The sequence below is a fragment of the Schistocerca gregaria genome, chromosome 1 (genome assembly GCF_023897955.1).
Source record: "Schistocerca gregaria isolate iqSchGreg1 chromosome 1, iqSchGreg1.2, whole genome shotgun sequence".
Classification (NCBI taxonomy): domain Eukaryota; kingdom Metazoa; phylum Arthropoda; class Insecta; order Orthoptera; family Acrididae; genus Schistocerca; species Schistocerca gregaria.
Genome location: NC_064920.1, coordinates 599,467,540 through 599,489,390, shown reverse-complemented (window position 1 = coordinate 599,489,390; position 21,851 = coordinate 599,467,540). Strand labels below are relative to the sequence as shown.

General features: G+C 44.1%; 1 protein-coding gene across 1 annotated transcript in view; it reads right to left on the bottom strand.

Moving 5' to 3' along the window:
* LOC126358260 (ATP-sensitive inward rectifier potassium channel 12-like) overlaps window positions 1-21,851 on the bottom strand; it is a 139,370-nt gene that overhangs the window by 22,464 nt on the left and 95,055 nt on the right. Inside the window, exons 4-5 of the mRNA XM_050007532.1 lie at window positions 15,036-15,337; window positions 8,385-8,601 (exon numbers count right to left, since the gene is read on the bottom strand). Coding sequence (XP_049863489.1) covers window positions 8,385-8,601; window positions 15,036-15,337 — 519 coding nt within the window. The remainder of the gene's footprint in view (window positions 1-8,384; window positions 8,602-15,035; window positions 15,338-21,851) is intronic.

Below are 21,851 nucleotides of genomic sequence, written 5' to 3'. Positions count from 1 at the left end.
CTCACCTGCACGGCGCCAAACACGCATACGACCATCATTGGCACCAAGGCAGAAGCGACTCTCATCGCTGAAGACGACACGTCTCCATTCGTCCCTCCATTCACGCCTGTCGCGACACCACTGGAGGCGGGCTGCACGATGTTGGGGCATGAGCGGAAGACGGCCTAACGCTGTGCGGGACCGTAGCCCAGCTTCATGGAGACGGTTGCGAATGGTCCTCGCCGATACCCCAGGAGCAACAGTGTGCTGCGCAGCTAGCGCCATTCGACGGCCAACACCGCGGTTCCTGGTGTGTCCGCTGTGCCGTGCGTGTGATCATTGCTTGTACAACCCTCTCGCAGTGTCCGGAGCAAGTATGGTGGGTCTGACACACCGCTGTCAATGTGTTCTTTTTTCCATTTCCAGGAGTATATATATATGCTTAGCGCTAGTGCTAATGTTATCTGAATGTGTAATCAAATAGAGAGAAACATGCTTCCTTGAAAAAAGCTTCTGCCTCCGCAGTTTTACAATATAGCTACTGTTTATCCGCTATTAGTAGCTAAATATTTGCTAGATTACAATGGTATTTCCTAAAGAAAATGTTTTCTTACACCTGTCAATGTTAAGTGCTATGTATAGCAAATGTATTGGTTGTTGTGTAGCTTTACAAATAACGCTCTCTTGATACACTGCCGACACATTTGACGACGCGCCAATCCAACGACTGTGTTAATATGCGCAACCAAGTGTTGCGCAGCGCAGTGCTTCCTATAACCATGCGTTTATCTCACAAAGTATGCGTTCAGGATCCGTGTTTTTGTGGACTTATTTTTCTTGTTTCGATGAGTACTACTACCTCTCAAAGAATTCGACACCTTTTTTAATACCCTGTATATTCAGATAATTTGTAGAAAGAGCTGTTAATGAGAAATGTTTTTAATTTTTTTACTTGGTGGGGATTCCCACTATCTTTCTTTATGTTAGGAATTAGTTGGATATCATCCCACTACAGTACGTTGTACTATTCTGAACACTAGACAAGGAGTCATGGTCTACATGAAAATTATTTTGTATCTTTTATTAGTAAACCACAGTTCAGTTGAAACCGACTTTCATCATCAGCAAGGAAAATCGTTAAGGAGTGAATTGATTGGGAAGTGAGTGGAAGAATTCCTTATAAACGCTTAACACAATATTCTTATTGTTCGCTACTGCTGAACAAACACCTCATTTACTTTAGGTGAACGACCCCAGAAAATTCTACAAGTCAACTAGAAGCGAAAATATGCAAAATCAGCCAGCACTCTCGACACTGGGCCAGCACATTGAACGATAACACTTTAAACTGAGCATCATAACAGGATGAGTCAAAAAGGATTTCACAACTTTGGGATGACAAAGAAATGTATTGAGATACCTTACAGCGGTGGATGTATCATTTTCTAGCAAAAACCTCAAATGCCAATCACATCGAACCAAAAGGATGACACTTCTGTCAAACTTCTGTTTCTGTGTGGAACTTGTGAGTGTTTGTTAAAAAAAAGTGGCGCATCTATCGATTCTGTAACTTACCTCAAAAAATTTCTATGTCTTTCCAAAGACCTATTTGACTCATCCTGTATATTATTTCTCAATGGTGTTTTTAGTCAGTACGCTTCATCTCCCACATTACTTAATCAAAATTAATGATTGATACATATCCACGATTTCGTTCACCACTAATGACGAAAATTACACAATTAGTTTAACTTATTGCTTTTGATAAAAATATTTTGAAAACATTGTGGCTTTTCACTCGTGTTACTCGTATTCTGTTCTCCTGCCGATATATCTGAGTTGTGGACAACATTTTAGGACTTTTAGAAAATTTTCAGGGTCAGCTTACGTCATCTGACAGCTAAAACTGCACACTAATAGGATTGGAGAATATTTTTAAATATTATGGCAAACCCTGCCAACAATTCAGCCAGCCGACACCTGTTGTAATAATCGCATAACACACAACAGATGCCTACAAAGTAGAAGAACAACGTACGAATGGCAAGACAATTTACGAGAAGCTAAACGACAAACACAACGCAATAGCTGAGGAAGTCCTACTTTCAGTAAGAAATAAGATTCTCAATCGTTACTTTACTGACGGGCTGGCAGACGCTGGTGAAACATTTGATGCGGCCCGCCACGAATTCCTCTCCTGTGGTAACCACTTCATCTCAGAGTAGCACTTGCAACCTACGTCCTCAATTATTTGCTGGATGTATTCCAAACTCTGTCTTTCTCTACAGTTTTTTGCCCTCTACAGCTCCCTCTAGGACCATGGAAGTCATTCCTCATGTCTTAACAGATGTCCTATCACCCTGCCCCATCTCCTTATCAGTGTATTCAACACATTCCTTTCCTCTGCGCAGAACCTCCTCATTCCTTACCTTATAAGTACTGTAGCACCACATCTCAAATGCTTCGATTCTCTTTTGTTCCGATTTTCCCATAGTCCATGTTTCAATACCGTACAATGCTGTACTCCAGACATACATTCTCAGAAATTTCTTCCTCAAAATAAGGCCCATGTTTGATGCGAGTAGACTTCTCTTGCCCAAGAATGCCCTATTTACCATTGCTAGTCTGCTTTTCATGTCCTTGCTCCGTCCGTCATTGGTTATTTTACTGCTTAGGTAGCAGAATTCCTTAACTTCATCTACTTCGTGACCATCAATCCTGATGTTAAGTTTCTCGCTGTTCTCATTTCTTCTACTTCTTATTACGTTCCTGTTTCTGCGGTTTACTCTCAATCCATGGTCTGTACTCATTAGACTGTTCATTCCGTTCAGCAGATCATGTAAATCTTCTTCACTTTCACCCAGGATAGCAATGCCATCAGCGAATCGTTTCATTGATATTCTTTCACCTTGAATTTTAATTCCACTCCTGAACCTTTCTTTTATTTCCATCATTGCTTCCTCGATGCCGAGATTGAACAGCAGGGGCGAGTTCTTGGTCTTCCACTCTTATTATGCCCTCTTGGATGTTGTACATATTGTATATTACCCGTCTCTCCCTACAAGTTACCCCTACTTTTTCAGAATCTCGAACATGTTGCACCATTTGACATTGTCGAACGCTTTTTCCAGGTCGACAAACCCTACGAACGTGTCTTGCTTTTTGTTTAGTCTTGCTTCCATTATTAACCATACGTCAAAATTGCTTCTCTCGTGCCTTTACCTTCCCTAACGCCAAATTGCTCGTCATCTAGCGCATCCTCAATTTTCTTTCCATTCTTCTGTATATTATTCTAGTAAGCAACTTGGATGCATGAGCTGTGAAGCTGATTGTGCGGTAGTTCTCGGACTTGTCAGCTCCTGCCGTCTTCGGAATTGTGTGGATGATGCTTTTCCAAAAGTCGGAAGGTATGTCGCCAGGCGCATACATTCTGCACACCAACGTGAATAGTCATTTTGTTGTCACTTCCCCCCAATAATTTTAGAAATTCTGGTCGAATGTGATCTATCCCTTCTGCCTCATTTGATCCTCCAAAGCTCTTTTAAATTCTGATTCTAATACTGGATCCCCTACACCTTCTAAATCGACTCCTGTTTCTTCTTCTATCACATCAGACCAATCTTACCCCTCATAAAGGCTTCCAATGTATTCATTCCTCCTATCCGCTCTCTCCTCTGCATTTAACAGTGGAATTACCCTTGCACTGTTAATGTTACCACCCTTGGTTTTAATGTCACAGAAGGTTGTTTTGACATCCCTATATGCTGAGTCAGCCATTCCGATAATCATTTCTTTTCGATGTCTTAAAATTTTTCATACAGCCATTTCCACTTAGCTTTCCTGCACTTGCCGGCCGCGGTGGTCTAGCAGTTCTAGGCGCTCAGTCCGGAACCGCAGGTTCGAATCCTGCCTCAGGCATGGATGTGTGTGATGTCCTTAGGTTAGTTAGGTTTAAGTAGTTCTAAGTTCTCGGGGAGTGATGACCACCGATGTTAAGTCCCGTAGTGCTCAGAGCCATTTGAACCATTTCCCGGCACTTCATTTTTGGTTCATTCCTCAGTGACCTGCGTTTCACTATTCCTGAATTTCCCAGAACATTTTTGTACTTCCTACTTTTCTCGATCAATTTAAGTACTTGTTCTGTTACCCATGGTTTCTTCGCAGTTACCTTCTTTGTACCTACGTTTACCTTCCCAACTTCTGTGATAGCCTTTTTTAGAGATGTCAGTGCCCATTCAACTGTACTGCCTACTGAGCTATTCCTTATGGCTTTATCTATGGCCTTAGAGAACTACTACCGTATTTCGTCATTCCTTAGTACTTCCGTATCCCACTTCTTTGGTTATTGATTCTTCCTGGCTGCTGTCTTAAACTTCAGCCTACTCTTCATCACTACTATATTCTGATCTGAGCAGTGGTTTCCGTTGCCTTCTGCATCCTCATACCGTTGATAATTATTGATTCTTCCGCCTTTGGGGGCAATTTCCCAACCCTAGGACAAGAGAGTGCCCTGAACCTTCAACGCAGCGATCAGAAATCCTAAACATTGTTATTGTATTTACGACAGTTTCTTATCACCGTTCTCAATGCCACAGAAATCAGTGAACGAAATGCTTCGAATTCTATCCAACGGCAGTTCTAGATCCAACAACTGATGATTTTAGTCACAACAATTACTGAATACATCATTTATGTGGAGAGGCAAAGGTTTATCTCAGTTCTGATTCTGTCCAGCTTGAAGAAATAAAGTTAAATTTTACCCGGTAGAAATCTTGAACTCTTTAAATCCTTCTAGTTCAACACCTTGTGAACTGCTTTTAAACGTATATGCTATTATTATGTTAATTAGAAATACACTCCTGGAAATGGAAAAAAGAACACATTGACACCGGTGTGTCAGACCCACCATACTTGCTCCGGACACTGCAAGAGGGCTGTACAAGCAATGATCACACGCGCGGCACAGCGGACACACCAGGAACCGCGGTGTTGGCCGTCGAATGGCGCTAGCTACGCAGCATTTGTGCACAGCCGCCGTCAGTGTCAGCCAGTTTGCCGTGGCATACGGAGCTCCATCGCAGTCTTTAACACTGGTAGCACGCCGCGACAGCGTGGACGTGAACCGTATGTGCAGTTGACGGACTTCGAGCGAGGGCGTATAGTGGGCATGCGGGAGGCCGGGTGGACGTACCGCCGAATTGCTCAACACGTGGGGCGTGAGGTCTCCACAGTACATCGATGTTGTCGCCAGTGGTCGGCGGAAGGTGCACGTGCCCGTCGACCTGGGACCGGACCGCAGCGACGCACGGATGCACGCCAAGACCGTAGGATCCTACGCAGTGCCGTAGGGGACCGCACTGCCACTTCCCAGCAAATTAGGGACACTGTTGCTCCTGGGGTATCGGCGAGGACCATTCGCAACCGTCTCCATGAAGCTGGGCTACGGTCCCGCACACCGTTAGGCCGTCTTCCGCTCACGCCCCAACATCGTGCAGCCCGCCTCCAGTGGTGTCGCGACAGGCGTGAATGGAGGGACGAATGGAGACATGTCGTCTTCAGCGATGAGAGTCGCTTCTGCCTTGGTGCCAATGATGGTCGTATGCGTGTTTGGCGCCGTGCAGGTGAGCGCCACAATCAGGACTGCATACGACCGAGGCACACAGGTCCAACACCCGGCATCGTGGTGTGGGGAGCGATCTCCTACACTGGCCGTACACCTCTGGTGATCGTCGAGGGGACACTGAATAGTGCACAGTACATCCAAACCGTCATCGAACCCATCGTTCTACCATCCTAGACCGGCAAGGGAACTTGCTGTTCCAACAGGACAATGCACGTCCGCATGTATCCCGTGCCACCCAACGTGCTCTAGTGTGTGTGTGTTTGAGGTTTACGGGCGCTAAACAGCGTGGTCATCAGCGCCCAAGCGCATAGAAACAGGAACACAGGCGGTGAAGGGACGAAGACGGACGCCGAACAAGGAGAACGGCTAAAAGACACAGGCCTGACGCAGTTCCAAATGCGCACATACAGAGGCAAAACAAGAGGAGAAGAAACACACTAAAAAAGGAAAGGAAACACAAGGAAAAGAGAAGAGATATCGAAGTGAAACAAGGAGGTAATCGTGACTGGCGGACCTCTTACCTAAAAACTGGGTGAGCCAGTCACCCAGCAGCACATTAAAACCTTCTCCCTAAAATCCGAGGCAACAGATTGGACAGGACACAAAACCGTAAAACCTTAACGACCGTCGCTGCGTCGTCTTGCAAAATAGAGGGCAAATCCGGTGGCAAGGAAACCACCGCCCTCTGGTCAGAGAATAAAAGACAGTCAAGTAAAATGTGGCGGACAGTAATCTGGACGCCACAAGCACTGCAGATTGGGGGGTCCTCCCGCCGGAGTAAAAAACCATGCGTGAAGGGACTGTGTCCAATGCGGAGGCGAGTGAGGAGAACCTCATACCGCCTGTATGACTGGTAGGACGTACGCCATGGTCGCGTAGTGGCCTTTACCAGACGCAGCTTATTGTCAGAAACTGCCAACCACTCCTCTTCCCATTGATGCATAACACGAAAACGCAAAAGGGAGGTTACAGCATGGAGGGGGACGGCACATTCAACAACGTGAGGGAGGGAACATGCATCTTTGGCAGCCACATCCGCCAGTTCGTTGCCCCTAATACCCACGTGCCCCGGCACCCAGCAGAAAGAAACCTCCTTCCCCTGCCGTTGCAGGTGGAGTAGGGCATCATGGATGTTCTGGACGACCGTATCCGCTGGGTACAAGTGTTGAATGGTCTGAAGGGCACTCAGGGAGTCAGAACAGATGAGGAACTTAATACTGGGAACACATCTCATCTGCTCCAATGCCCGCAATATTGCAAACAATTCGGCATCGAGGATGGTAAACACCGCAGGAAGCCGTAACTTGACGACTCGATCAGGGAAAACAACAGCACAACCAACAGTGTCCCCCTGTTTAGAGCCATCTGTGAATACAGGTACATGGTCCGCATGCTGGTTTAAAATATCGTAAAATAAGGAGGTAAAAACAAACGCCGGAGTGCAGTTCCTCCGGTTCTCCGACAAGTCTAAAAGGATGCTGGGCCTCTGGAGCAACCAGGGAGGCAGGCGAGTAAAACCTTGTCGTTGGGGGGCCACACGCTCCACACCAAGGGACTCAAGCAAATGCTTGGCACGAATCCCAAATGGTTTTGTTGCCCTGGGACGCCTGGAAAAGAGACGTTCCATAGGCGGTCGGGCAACGGTAGGGTACGCAGGGGAGGTAGGACAGGAAAGGAAATGACACACCCGTCGCACCATGAGGAGTTTCCGCCGGATGGCGAGCGGCGGTTCCCCTGCCTCAGCACACAGGCTGGGGATGGGACTGGTACGGAAGGCACCAGTGGCCAGCCTGATACCCTCATGGTGTACTGTGCTCTAGAAGGTGTAAGTCAACTACCCTGGCCAGCAAGATCTCCGGATCTGTCCCCCATTGAGCATGTTTGGGACTGGATGAAGCGTCGTCTCACGCGGTCTGCACGTCAAGCACGAACGCTGGTCCCACTGAGGCGCCAGGTGGAAATGGCATGGCAAGCCGTCCCACAGGACTACATCCAGCATCTCTACGATCGTCTCCATGGGAGAATAGCAGCCTGCATTGCTGCGAAAGGTGGATATACACTGTACTAGTGCCGACATTGTGCATGCTCTGTTGCCTGTGTCTATGTGCCTGTGGTTCTGTCAATGTGATCATGTGATGTATCTGACCCCAGGAATGTGTCAATAAAGTTTCCCCTTCCTGAGACAATGAATTCACGGTGTTCTTATTTCAATTTCGAGGAGTGTACTTTGTTGCTTTCTCTGTTGCGCAACAGATCTTACAGTTACAGCCCAGGTTGTGACATACATACGAGGTGTCGATAATGGATTTTGTGTAACAGAGGAGCGACATCTGTGCGTAGAAACATCCACTACATGAAAGCTGACGGGTGCGGCGTGCACGCTGTGACCCGGAAGTTGCACATGTGCAAGAGCAGAATTTCTGGCCGGCACTGCCCTAAACAGAACATGATCACGTAACTTTATTTTTCTAGGTGATAATTAAAACTTCAGTCAACCCCCGTACAACACAGCAAAAGTTCTGACTTGCAAGACGTGTTACTTTAAAAACGAATATTGTCGTGTACAGGACTAGGTTTAAGTGGTGTGACTGGACCTGTGGCCAGTGAAGGGCAGCTTACACCTGGCTGCTGCTCAGCGCTGTGAGGGTAATCGGAAGAGAGGACAGGAAATGATAAAAAAAAAATTACCCTTGTAGCCGGTTTCTTGCAGTACTTGTAACTACTGAAAGCAGACTAATGTCAGGAGGGATTAATATGCGCGAGCTACACGCGCGATACGCACCTCCAGATCGGAGGCAGCCATGTCAGAGGCAGACATGCGGTAGAGCGGCGAGCGGGCGTCGATGCGGTGCACGACGGTCTCCGGCCAGAGCAAGAAGAAGCGCCGCTGCCCCACCTCGTGTCGCAGCTCCGTGTGGTACGGCAGAAGGTGCTCGCCCTCGGGCGTCTTCCTCTCGCCCACCAGCAGGATGTTCATCTTCGCCTCGATGATGTGAGACCTGCGTAGCCGAAAGCGCACCTTAACACAGTGGTTCCCAACAGGTGGTCCGCGGACCCCCGAGGGGTCCGCGAGCTATGCCAGAGGGGTCCGCAAGATGCTGTTAGAATAAAAAATATATTAAATATATTTCGTATGATAACAATTTTTTGTTTTGGACGCTTCCTGCATGAGCAGAGCTTAAGAACTGAAATTAAAACTAACAGTATACTGATGGAGTACTCTGTTGTAACTGTATTTTCTCAAATAAATAATACCTTGTATGAAATTAGTATTTTCTTATTTTTCACACATGTCTACTAAATGCAATCTCAAGTGTAGTACACTTGAAAGACCAATACACTCAGTTTTAATTTTTTCCTGTCATTTTCAGTACATACTCAATTTTTACTTTTTTAGGGAGTTTGTTATACTAAACACCGAGATTTGAAGACAAAGATTTTGAGCAATAATCAAAAATTTAACAGTAACAACTATCGCCACATTGTAAAGTTTTAAGCTCAGTATTTTTTCAATAATGATTATGTCAATATTTTTCCTAAGTACCAAAAATGGAAAACGTATAAAAAGACCTTAATTTGGCTCTTTTAGGTACTTGATACTGTGATACTGTGATCATGCTCGATGAGGGGGTCCTCAAGAAAATTTTGTTGGGAACCCCTGCCTTAAGACATCCTATATACGATCCATTACTGTGTCACAAAAATCTTCCTAAGCGAGATTGAGGGCTGGAAAAGTACAGTATGTAGCACTAGACTAAAGACTGAAATTGCTCCTCCCATCACCATCAAATAACGGAAGCTACTACTTACTTACTAACGCGAATTCTTTACAGACGAATGGAAAAACTGGTAGATGCAGACCTCGGGGAGGATCAGTTTGGATTCCGTCGAAATGTTGGAACACGTGAGGCAATACTGACCTTACGACTTATCTTAGAAGAAAGATTAAGGAAGGGCAAACCTACGTTTCTAGCATTTGTAGACATAGAGAAAGCTTTTGACAATGTTGACTGGAATACTCTTTTTCAAATTCTAAAGGTGGCAGGGGTAAAATACAGGGAGCGAAAGGCTATTTATAATTTGTACAGAAACCAGATGGCAGTCATAAGAGTCGAGGGGCATGAAAGGGAAGCAGTGGTTGGGAAAGGAGTGAGACAGGGTTGTAGCCTCTCCCCGATGTTATTCAATCTGTATATTGAGCAAGCAGTAAAGGAAACAAAAGAAAAATTCGGGATAGGTATTAAAATTCAAGGAGATGAAGTAAAAACTTTGAGGTTCGCCGATGACATTGTAATTCTGTCAGAGACGGCAAAGGACTTGGAAGAGCAGTTGAACGGAATGGACAGTGTCTTGAAAGGAGGATATAAGATGAACATTAACAAAAGCAAAACGAGGATAATGGAATGTAGTCAAATTAAATCGGGTGATGCTGAGGGAATTAGATTAGGAAATGAGACACTTAAAGTAGTAAAGGAGTTTTGCTATTTAGGAAGTAAAATAACTGATGATGGTCGAAGTAGAGAGGATATAAAATGTAGACTGGCAATGGCAAGGAAAGCGTTTCTGAAGAAGAGAAATTTGTTAACATCGAATATAGATTTATGGATCAGGAAGTCGTTTCTGAAAGTATTTGTTTGGAGTGTAGCCATGTATGGAAGTGAAACATGGACGATAACTAGTTTGGACAAGAAGAGAATAGAAGCTTTCGAAATGTGGTGCTACAGAAGAATACTGAAGATAAGGTGGATAGATCACGTAACTAATGAGGAGGTATTGAATAGGATTGGGGAGAAGAGAAGTTTGTGGCACAACTTGACTAGAAGAAGGGATCGGTTGGTAGGACATGTTTTGAGGCATCAAGGGATCACAAATTTAGCATTGGAGGGCAGCGTGGAGGGTAAAAATCGTAGAGGGAGACCGAGAGATGAGTACAATAAGCAGATTCAGAAGGATGTAGGTTGCAGTAGGTACTGGGAGATGAAGCAGCTTGCACAGGATAGAGTAGCATGGAGAGTTGCATCAAACCAGTCTCAGGACTGAAGACAACAACAACAACAACTACTTACTTTTGCTGCAGTTATTAGTAGGTTCCACTGAATCCTACTTTTTTTATAGCCAATATCTTCCGATAAGAATTTGTTTATTATATAAGGAGTCTCAGTTCACACACCATCACAAGGCATAACGAAAAATTTACACCAACATAGGCGATATAATTTTCAATGTCAACAAAATTCACCAACAGCTGTACACTTAAACATATTTTATTTCATTCTGAAAACAACCAGTTTCGGCCGAAACTGGTTCCTTTCAGAATAAAATAAAATATCTTAAAGTATACGGCTGTTGGTGAATTTTATTGACATTGAAAATTACTTACCAGCCGATGTCCCTGGCCATGATGGGCCAACACAGAAGGCGATATAACGTCATGATTCACAGCCAAGAGCTGCCGATAAAAATGTCTGTTTTACAGAAGCAGTTTCGATCCACAGAACATCATCAGGAATGATTATATCTCCTTTGTTGGTGTAAATTCTTCGTTGTGCCTTGCGATGGTCTGTCGACCGAAACTGCTTGTATAATAAACTAAATATTCTCTGCAGATATTGACGATATCAATATTCTCATGTTCCATCCAGCTCTCTCTTTCTTCTCCTTTATTTCTCTATCTTCAGCCCAAATTTTTCTCTCCAGCTTTGTTCTCATACTGCACTTCTTCGTGGGTACGTCGCGCTGCTTGAGGTCTACTTGCCTTTCGGATGCTTGCCGCGACGTTGGATAATTTTTCTGTCGTTTCTCCGGTTTTAGTCTGTAGACATATTACCTTCTTTTTGGGCTAAGAAACTTTCTCCAATTTAAGGTTCCTTTTTCGAGGTATTTGACATGTGGCCTTTTAAGTCAAGTGAGAGTTCCTCTGGCTTTCTGGTGCGATATTTGTGTTGTAGTGACATTTTTTGTTTCAGATGTCGTGGATTCATCTGTAGGCCACTTAAATTTCTGTAGGCAAATTTTTGTGACGTTTTCTTCTCCTCTAGCAGATTAAAGGTTCCTGAATTACGCGATTCCTTCGATTCGATAATGTTTTGTGGACAGTTTCTGCCTCTCAAGGTTTGAGCACACGAACTGAGCTTTTGGTATGATTGTTATCATTATTATTCCTCTTAGTATCTAGTGTATCGCAACTCCAAAGAACTTTTATTCGTAGTTGTGACAGAAGGTAACCTTACCATAAACATATAAACTTGATACGCAACAGTTGGCGCCCTCGATCAAGCGCTCAGCACCCGACTGCAAGCACCCTCTCAAGCCTTCGCAAGCAGCCTATTATAGTGTGGTTGGTTGCGAGCACTGCGCCACAGTGACTGGCACAGTTGCCCGCAGCTCGTGGTCGTGCGGTAGCGTGCTCGCTTCCCACGCCCGGGTTCCCGGGTTCGATTCCCGGCGGGGTCAGGGATTTTCTCTGCCTCGTTATGACTGGATGTTGTGTGCTGTCCTTAGGTTAGTTAGGTTTAAGTAGTTCTAAGTTCTAGGGGAGTGATGACCATAGATGTTAAGTCCCATAGTGCTCAGAGCCAGCAAACTGGCACAGTTGCTCAGTCTCTGTACGGTTCGGTACTGGTATGTTACCACAATTTTTGTTGTTCAGTGCACTTTTCAACTACTTAGAAAAGCTACTTAAGGAAAAAGACATTGAAGTGTATTCAAATATCGTTCTACTAGTGCTGATGTACACTATGCGATCAAAAGTATCCGGACACCCCCCCCCCCCCCAAAAAAAAAGCATTGTGCTGCCACCTGCTGCCTGGTACTCCAAAACACCGACCTCAGTAGTCATTAGACATCGTGAGAGGGCACAATGGGGCGCTCCGCAGAACTCATGGACTTCTAACGTGGTCAGGTGATTGGGTGTCACTTGTTTTATACATCTGTAGCGATATTTCCACACACCTAAGCACCCCTAGGTCCACTGTTTCTGATGTGATAGTGAAGTGGAAACGTGAAAGGACACGTTCAGCACAAAAGCATACAGGTCGACCTCGTCTGTTGACTGTCAGAGATCGCCGAATTGAAGAGGGTCATAATGTGTAATAGGCAGACATCTATCCAGACCATCTCACGGCAATTACAAACTGCATCAAGATCCACTGCAAGTACTATGGCAGTTAGGCGGCAGGTGAGAAAACTTGGATTTCATGGTCGAGCGGCTGCTCATAATCCACACATCACGCCGGTAAATGCCAAACGACGCCTCGCTTGATGTAAGGAGTGTAAACTTTGGACGATTGAATAGTGGAAAAACGTTGTGTGGGGTGACGAATCACGGTACAATATGTGGCGATCCAATGGTAGGGTGTGGGTATGGCTTATGCTCAGTGAACGTCATCTGCCAGCGAGTGTAGTGCCAAAGTAAGATTCGGAAGTGGTGGTGTTATGGTGTGGTCGTGTTTTTCATGGAGAGGGCTTGCACCCCTTGTTGTTTTGTGTAGCACTATCACAGCACTGGGCTGCATTGATGTTTTAAGCACCTTCTTGGTACCCACTGTTGAAGAGCAATTCGGGGATGGCGATTGCATCTTTCAATACGATCGGGCATCTATTCATAATGCCCGGTCTGTGGAGGAGTGGTTACACGACAATAACATCCCTCTAATGGAATGGCCTTCACAGAGTCCTGACCTGAATTCTTTAGAACACCTTTGGGGTGTTTTGGAACGCTGCCTTCGTGCCAGACCTTACCGACCGACATCGATACCTGTCCTCAGTGCAGCACTCCGTGAAGAATGGACTGCCATTCCCCAATAAAATCTTCCAGCTCCTGATTAAAAATATGTCTGCGAGAGTGGAAGCTGTCATCAAGGCTAAGAGTGGGCCAACACCACACGGAACTCCAGCATTACCGATGGAGGGCAACACGAACTTGTAAGCCATTTTCAGCCAGGTATCCGGATACTTTTTATCAGATAGTGCATAAATTTAACAAAAGTGGCTCGTTTATCGCGGATATTTGGTACTATGCACAAGAGGTCGAGAATGAGCAAATAATCCGCTCCGTGAGTTCACGTTTAGGTACATCAGTACTTCGCCAGAATATTGCAAAAACAACGTGAAAAGAAATGTATTAAAAATTGTCGAAGCTGAGGAATGTAGCAAACTGTGTGTCTAGCAACTACATGCTTATAAATTTGCATATGTGCAGGTAAAATAATTCCACTCGGCCGGAATTTGCGCGCATGTGTAAAAGCGAAAATACTGCAGTATAAGCCTCTCACCGTGTAAAGAGAATGAAAGTCCAAGTCGCAATTTTTCCTTATTAACATATTACCAGTTTTGGCGTACTGGCCATCGTCATATCGATTCTTAAAAAGCCCAAGTTTCCATAAGCGAAATAAGAATATAAAAGCCATGGTAGCATTACAAAATTTTCGGAGACCTATGTGGGTAACAATGAAAGAATCATAATCCCTGACACCAGAATATCGCAGTCACCGAGCAGGATATTAGTAACTAAGAGTTACATGTAACATCACTCTAGTGACCTCTTGCACATAAACATGGCAAGGAACTGCTGACCACAGTTTAAAAAAAAACGTATAGAGCGCATATGAACTAAAAGAAAATGTGTATTTGTTCTGCAACGCAGAGCGTTGTCTGGACTGCTCTGTTGTATGAATGAATGAATTTTTCCTAATGGTAGTAGGGTTCTTTTTCTTTCTCCTTCTCCTGGTCTTTGTCCCGTAACCACGGACTCGGCATGTTAAGTTTTGGATTTGAGGATGTTAGTGATAGAGAGCGGCCTGATACTCTTCCTGTCGGTATCTGTTTCCCCCCCTCCCCGCCACCCGAAGTGTGTGAATGTTTTCTAGGTGTTTGAGCCAGCACATGTGTTCTAGCCCGATACTCAGGTAGTGGGACGTAGGAAACTTCCTAAACCACTTCCAGGCTGGTCGGTACACCTTTTCACGTCATTAATCCGCCGGACATATCCGATTCGGGGCCGGCGCATTTGCCCGAATCGAGGAAGCAGTGTGCTAATGCCTGCGGCTATCTGGCTGTGTTACAGGGTCCGCATAGGATGCAGGCAATACCAAAATAAACGCTAAAACGGAACACTACTAATCGCGCAGTCTAAGCTGACACTCGGTGCGGTGTTTAAACAAAGGGCTGGCCCCAAATTCCGCCTCGGAGAATATGTCACGAAACCTTTAAAATACTTTAACACACTGAATAACATTTACACTAATCACGGGCAGGTGGTGCACGCGGATTGCTTCCCTTAGGTTACCTAGACGACTGTGGCTTCGGGAAGCGTACCCAGCCACAACAATAAAATAAAATAATATTTGTCAAATCCTGAAAAAGTGGATCCCATAATAGACGGGAAGAAGATCAATGGGGTATGTGGGAAGATTGCGACATTGGCTGGGAGTACCTGGTGCGCATGTCCGCGACGCGGAACATGAGGCAGAGGACGCCGTCCCGGCGGCAGACGACGGCGTGCCTGCTGAAGGCTATGGTGCGCGTGCGCTGCTTGGGGCGCACCACCTTGGCGAACATCATGCCCAGCACGGCCGTCTGGATGGTCACGCCCACGATGCCCTGCGCGCACATGAGGAAGATCGCCTCGGGGCACTCCTCCGTCGGCATGCGCGCCCCGAAGCCCGTCGTGTGCTGGTTCTCCATGCTGAACATGAAGCACGACGTGAAGTTGTAGATCTGCGTCACGCACGGCACCTGCAATGCACGGTTATCTTAGACTTTCGTTGCACATCAGTATTTCAGACCACAACGACAAAAACCATTTTAGTCTTGGAGGGATGAAAACAAACAGTAATGAGTATTTAGAGTGCACACATAATATTACTTATATCTTAAGGGAAAACAATAAAGGCTGAAGTTATAATGTCTCGCCCACATCGAGAGCACTGGAGGAATACTCGGTCAGTTGGACAAGGTGAGGGCGGGAGGTGTATCCGCATATAGTATTGTTTAATGTGTAATTGCGTAGGAAAATTACGTGAAACTCTATTCAGGATGAACATTCGGATCAGGAAACAAATACCGTTGTTTAATTCCTGTCTCACATTACTTGCGAGCTGGATAAACACCGATACCTCAATCGTTTCACCCCTTGCTCTTTCCTACTCCATTCGCAAATGATGCGTTGGATGATCACTACTTTCTCTGACTTTCCCGTAAGTGTCATTTCGCGATATGTTTGTGGAAGAAAGTAATACCTTGCCTGACTCTTTTTTGGGATATCTGCTGTCGGAATTTTAACACGTCTCTCTTGTAGAGCTTCAAACAAGAGGTCGATGAGAATCTCCGTAACACTCTTGTGCTCTGTAAGGTAAAGTGCCTTTCTTCTTTTGATCTTCTCTCTCTCTTCTAAGAAAACGTGCTAAAAAGTAATGTCTCCAATTTTTTATGTGAAAACTCTTAAAGCTTTTTGAGAAATCAATCTTTACTGACATTCTACATCTTCATATCTACGTAATGATTTGTCAACATAGTCACCCTGGCAACGAACACATTTCTCCCTGCGAGAGAAAGGGTGCAAAAAAGGGCAGCTCGTTTTGTATTATCACGTAAAAGGGGAGAGAGTGTGGCAGATATGATACACGAGTTGGGATGGAAGTCATTACAGCAAAGACGTTTTTCGTCGCGGCGAGACCTTTTTACGAAATTTCAGTCACCAACTTTCTCTTCCGAATGCGAAAATATTTTGTTGAGCCCAACCTACATAGGTAGGAATGATCATCAAAATAAAATAAGAGAAATCAGAGCTCGAACAGAAAGGTTTAGGTGTTCGTTTCTCCCGCGCGCTGTTCGGGAGTGGAATAGTAGAGAGATAGTATGATTGTGGTTCGATGAACCCTCTGCCAAGCACTTAAATGTGAATTGCAGAGTAGTCATGTAGATGTAGATGTAGATGTAGATGTAGAACCAGTTTGTTGGTACCTTCACCGTAGAACGTTTGACTTCGTTGCCGGAGCTACAATCTCATCTCTGCTTGCATCGTTTGTTCACTATCAAACAATGTCCTCAAAGGTGTTCTTCAAGTTTCGGAAAGAGATGTAAATCGGATGGGGCCAAGTTGGGACTGTATGAAGGATTATCAGTGACAATGAACACAAGGCGCTGTACTGTTGCAGACTTCGCAGCGCTCGTATCTGGTCTGACATTGTCATGCTCAGGGACAGGGCGCTCCATGTGTGGACGAACTCTTCAGTCCGAAACTCATTACAACACGCTGTTTCTCTCGCACCGACATAGTTATGTTACACATCGTCATGTTACTCATCACAGTTCGGAAACCTCAATCAACAGGGGCTCCAAATATTTAGACATGAAAAATTAAGATGTAAAATGTTAATAACGTTTGTTTTATTTTAACATGTTTAAGAGTATTCACATAAAAATTCGTAGGCATTAGATTTCAGCGCAACCTCTTATAACTCCTGCCTCGTCTGGAGTAACAAAAGTTTGGTAAAAAAATTCTTTTGTCTATGAATCATGTTTCTCTAAGATTTTCTCAATAATCTTATTCTGGCATTTGCTTCTCCTGTAAATAATTTTTTTGTGGTCATTTCCTTTAGGTCGCTCCCAACAGTTGTTGTTGTTGTTGCTGTGGTCTTCATTCCAAAGAATGGTTTGATGCAGCTCTCCATGCTACTCTATTCTGTGCTAGCCTCTTCATCTCCGAGTAACTACTGCAACCTACATCCTTCTGAATGTGCTTACTGTATTCATCTCTTGTCCTCCCTCTGCAATTTTTACCCCCCCCCCCCCCCTTCAAGCTTCCCTTCAGTACTAAATTGGTAATCCGTTTATTCCTCCTCAGAATGTGTCGTACGAACCGATCCCTTCTTCTGGTCAGGTTGTACCACAAATTTCTCTTCTCCTTAATTCTGTTCAGTAGTTACACGACCTACCCATCTAATCTTCAGCATTCTTTTGTAGCACCACATTTCAGAAACTTCTGTTCTCTTCTTGTCTAAGCTGTTTATCGTCCATATTTCACTTTCATACATCGCTACACCCCATACAAATAAGGGTGTCTCACTCAAACCTCCCTTATTTCAAGGACCCATGAGAGAAAAACCACAGTAGATACGACAATGAAAAATGCACCACTTTGTAGAGCATCTCAAATAATTTATATTCCCGCGCCGGAAGTGCCAAGTATCGTCGCCAGAGTGCAGCATGATCGCATGAAGTGAAAATGGCGACTTCACAGCAGCATGTGCAAGCAGTAGTGTGGTTTGCAGAAACAAAACCGCCGATTACTGTGCAAAGGAATTATCGTTTTGTGTATGAATGTGATCTACCTGATGTGAAAACAATTGAGGAATGGTATAGGACGTTTCTGGCAGCAGGAAGTGTTCTCAAACATTCTGGCGGTGCAAGTTACGGAGTTTCAGAAGAGACAGTGGAGGACATCATACAAACGTTTCCCAGAAGCCCACGTAAGTCAATTCGTCGAGCATCTAGGCAACTTGATGTACCTTGATCAACATTGTATCATGTAGTTCACCACCGTCTTCGTATGTGTGCTTACAAAGCGCAAATTCTGCAACATCTGGCGCCGACAACAATTTGCTGGGGATATGCTGTAGCTTATTGATATGGATGTCAGCTCCCTGAAAAAATGTTTATTCTCAGATGAGGCAATCTTTCATCTGTAAGGAAGGGTTAATAGGCATATTGTTCGGATTTGAGGTTCATGATAGCCCTAAACTAAACGTCTGGTGGGGGTAATGCACGACAGGGTTGTTGGACCATTCTTCTTTGTGGAACAAGCAGTGAATGGGTCAGTGTATCTGAATATGTTGGAGCAGTTTGTGTAGCTTCAGGTGCAAGACTTGCAACCCAACATCATTTTTCAACAAGATGGAGCTCTGCCGCATTGGTCAATGGCTGTTAGCAAGTTCCTGGATATGTAATTTTCCAATCGTTGGATCGGATGGGCAGAACCCATGGCCTGGCCACCATGTTCATCCGATGTTACGTTGCTCGATTTCTTCATGTGGGGATTCGTGAAGGACCGCGTGTATGCGACCAAAGTGGACGACATTCCTATGTTGCCGCATCATATCACTAATGCGATTGCAACAATAACAGAGGAAATGTTACAAAGAACTTGGCAAGAAACTGAATATAGACTCGATATTCTTCGTGCTACGAATAGTCCACATGTAGAGGTGTATTGATGATTAATAAATAAATTCTTTGAGATGCGCTACAATGTGGTGCATTTGTCATTGTCGTATCTACTGTGGTTTTTTTCCTGAGTCTTTGAAATCAGGGAGGTTTGAGTGGGACACCCTCTGCTTTCAAAAAGGACTTCCTGACACTTAAATCAGTACTCAATGTCAAGAAACTTTTCTTCACAATCGGTTTTCTTGCCGTTGTTAGTCTACTTTTTATATCTTTCCTACTTCGACCATCATCAGTTATTTTGCTTCCCAAATAGCAAAACTCATCTACTACTTTAAGTGTCTCATTATTCCTAGGTATTTGAAGATGATCACTGTTTCCAACGATTTATCATTAATAGCGTAATTGAACACTAATCGATCTCTTTGCATATTTGCGAGGAATACTTTTACTTACTCCTGTTCAGATTCAAATCTCTTTGGGCATTCTTGTTGTTGCTTTTATCTCAGATGATTTCGCCCCATTAAGAATGACGCTTTGGGTTTACCGTTAAAAAGGTTTTAATCCAGTCAGAAAGCTGTTCCAATTTTCCTTTAACTCGTTTCTCTCTTTACTAAGCGTCATTGTGGAACTGTGTCGAATGAGATGCTGAAGTCAAGTAAAACAGAGTCAACCTCGGCACCGTTATTTATGGCCATCTGGATCCCACTGACGAACAGTGCGTGTTGAGCTTCACAAGATATGTGTTTATGGAATACATATTGAGTCCCACAGAGGAGATTTTATTTCTTCAGATAAGTCTTAATATGCGCACATACAATATGTTCCATTATTCCATAACAGACTAAAGTCTATGATATATGCATATAACAATGTGCACTTAGCTGGTGAACTTTCTAAGAAAATTAATGACCTACTTATTTGTCTTTTCCTAATCTCTTGTGTCGCCTTATTGTACCAACAACTTATCATAAATTGCTGCTAGATGGGGAGGAAGTCATTTCACATGATCTCTGTAGGATAACATGCCATATCCCCTACGCTTCTCCTAAGAAAGCTGTTGCACAGCAAACAGCCTTGGTGGAGGGTTGCCTTGGTAGTTGTGGCTACCGCCAGGAATCACAACAATGGGTGGCATACATTGAATGTCAGTAAATACAACGGTCGATGTTAACACAATGACTGGACAAAGCGTTTACAAGCTAACTTGCAGATGGCTCCACGAGAATATGCGTTGGCAGCGTCGCTGGTAGCGGAGGTATATTTTCCGAACTTATGCCGTTCATGTGTCCTCCAAGTGAGAGGCAACTGTCCAGCTATCGAGCCTGTACTTCAGTGAACCCCCAGCGCCAGACGACCAGTTCTGTTGGCGTAGCCACTCCAGAATCTGTTTTTTTGTAGCGTTCATGGAAGCTCCAGCTGCAGCACTGGTCCCGGGTGATCGACCAGGGTCAGCACTACGAGCAGCTAAGCAGTCACCACAGACGCTTGCGGTCTCTGCAGACCACGGTCTCACTGGGTTCTGTGATTCAGAGACACTAAGCGGCCGGTCGACTTCAGAATCTGTGCAGACTTCACGTAGTTGCCGTCAATGACTTATGCGCCACAGGACTTTGGAAAATCAAGTGTTTGTTCATCCTAACTAGTGAACCTGTTATCAGTGGCTTCTATTCTATTTTGGAACCTATTCAGGACTTATTCATATGTGTGTCATTCAGACTTACATGAACCTACGTTCCATGTGGACTGTTATCATTGAATTATTGCTTGTTCTGTGTTGGAATAAAATTGCTTATTTTACTGTGCTACATGGAAATCGTTATTTTGCATGCGTGTGGTTCGCTGTGGTCACCACAGCGGCTTTGCCCTTTCTACATTTCGATTCTGACATCATTAACTCAACATCTGTCATTCAGGCGTTCATGCAATGGCTGAAAGGAGAACAGTGTTACTAACTTTTAATCTATCTCCTTCAGTGTAAGGGTTATATTTAAGGGTTATATTAAAATGTAGGTCTTTGATGAGAGCCTAATGCAATGATGGATTCCATGAATGTCGCTATAGCGGATTCTTAGTCACTGACTCAAACCAAAGCTGTTTTTTTACTACTATTTTTTTAATCAGTAGCCATCCAAATGAAACACATTACTCGAACTTCGCAAAAGGAAGATGCCTAATGAGACTCGAACAAACAAAGTTCTTCGGTGTAGATGACTGAACCCCTCTGAGATTTCAGGTCTAACAATGCAATACAACGTTACTTCATTTTACGGTAGTGAAAACAGTGGAGAGTTTAGCGACAGTAGAAGGCCTAACCATCGGTCCTAGAATGAGTAGAGTACCATATGTAAGAGCGATATCTGAGTTCGCGTTTCAAGGGCAAAGGCGCTTTTAACCACACAGTAAGCTGTAGGGTAAGAGTCTCGTATTATACATGAAAAATACTCTAATGTGCACTTTACTTAAGACACAATCTCTATGTTACAAACATTTTTATTACTCACTTAAACAACTTAGAGAACCAAAAACTAAAATCTGATCGGCGGGAGTTGATCTTAATTTAAGGGTGAAATGTAACATGGAAGCTGCCAGCCAGCAGTCCATTTCATTACTATAATCAATTAATAATAATCTCAGTGAAGAGGAAGGCTCCTACAGCTGAGACCACAGTATTTCTAAGTGATTTAAAGATTTGAGGGGAACGGAAGCAGATGGGCAGAGCAAAAGAAAAACGAATTTTAGAGAATGGCACGGACTATAGTTAAACCAAGATCGTTGTCCAAGCAATAAGTAGAAATTCAGTATATTCTGAAGTTAAAATACTAAAGTACTGTTGTGGATATTTAAAATATTTGGGTTTTAAGCATTATTACAATAAGAAGTACTGCAATCTAATACAAACAACAAATGCTAACTTTCTATTAACCATATACTGTATGACAGAATTTGTGACTTTGAAAGCTCATTCTCTACAAAACGTACTGTGTTTCGCTGCTGAGGTAGGAGTCAGAAGCAGTATTATTCTCCAGAATAATCATTTCTCATCTCCTAGCAAATTAAATGAACTTCCTTCGTTCTTTTCTCCAAG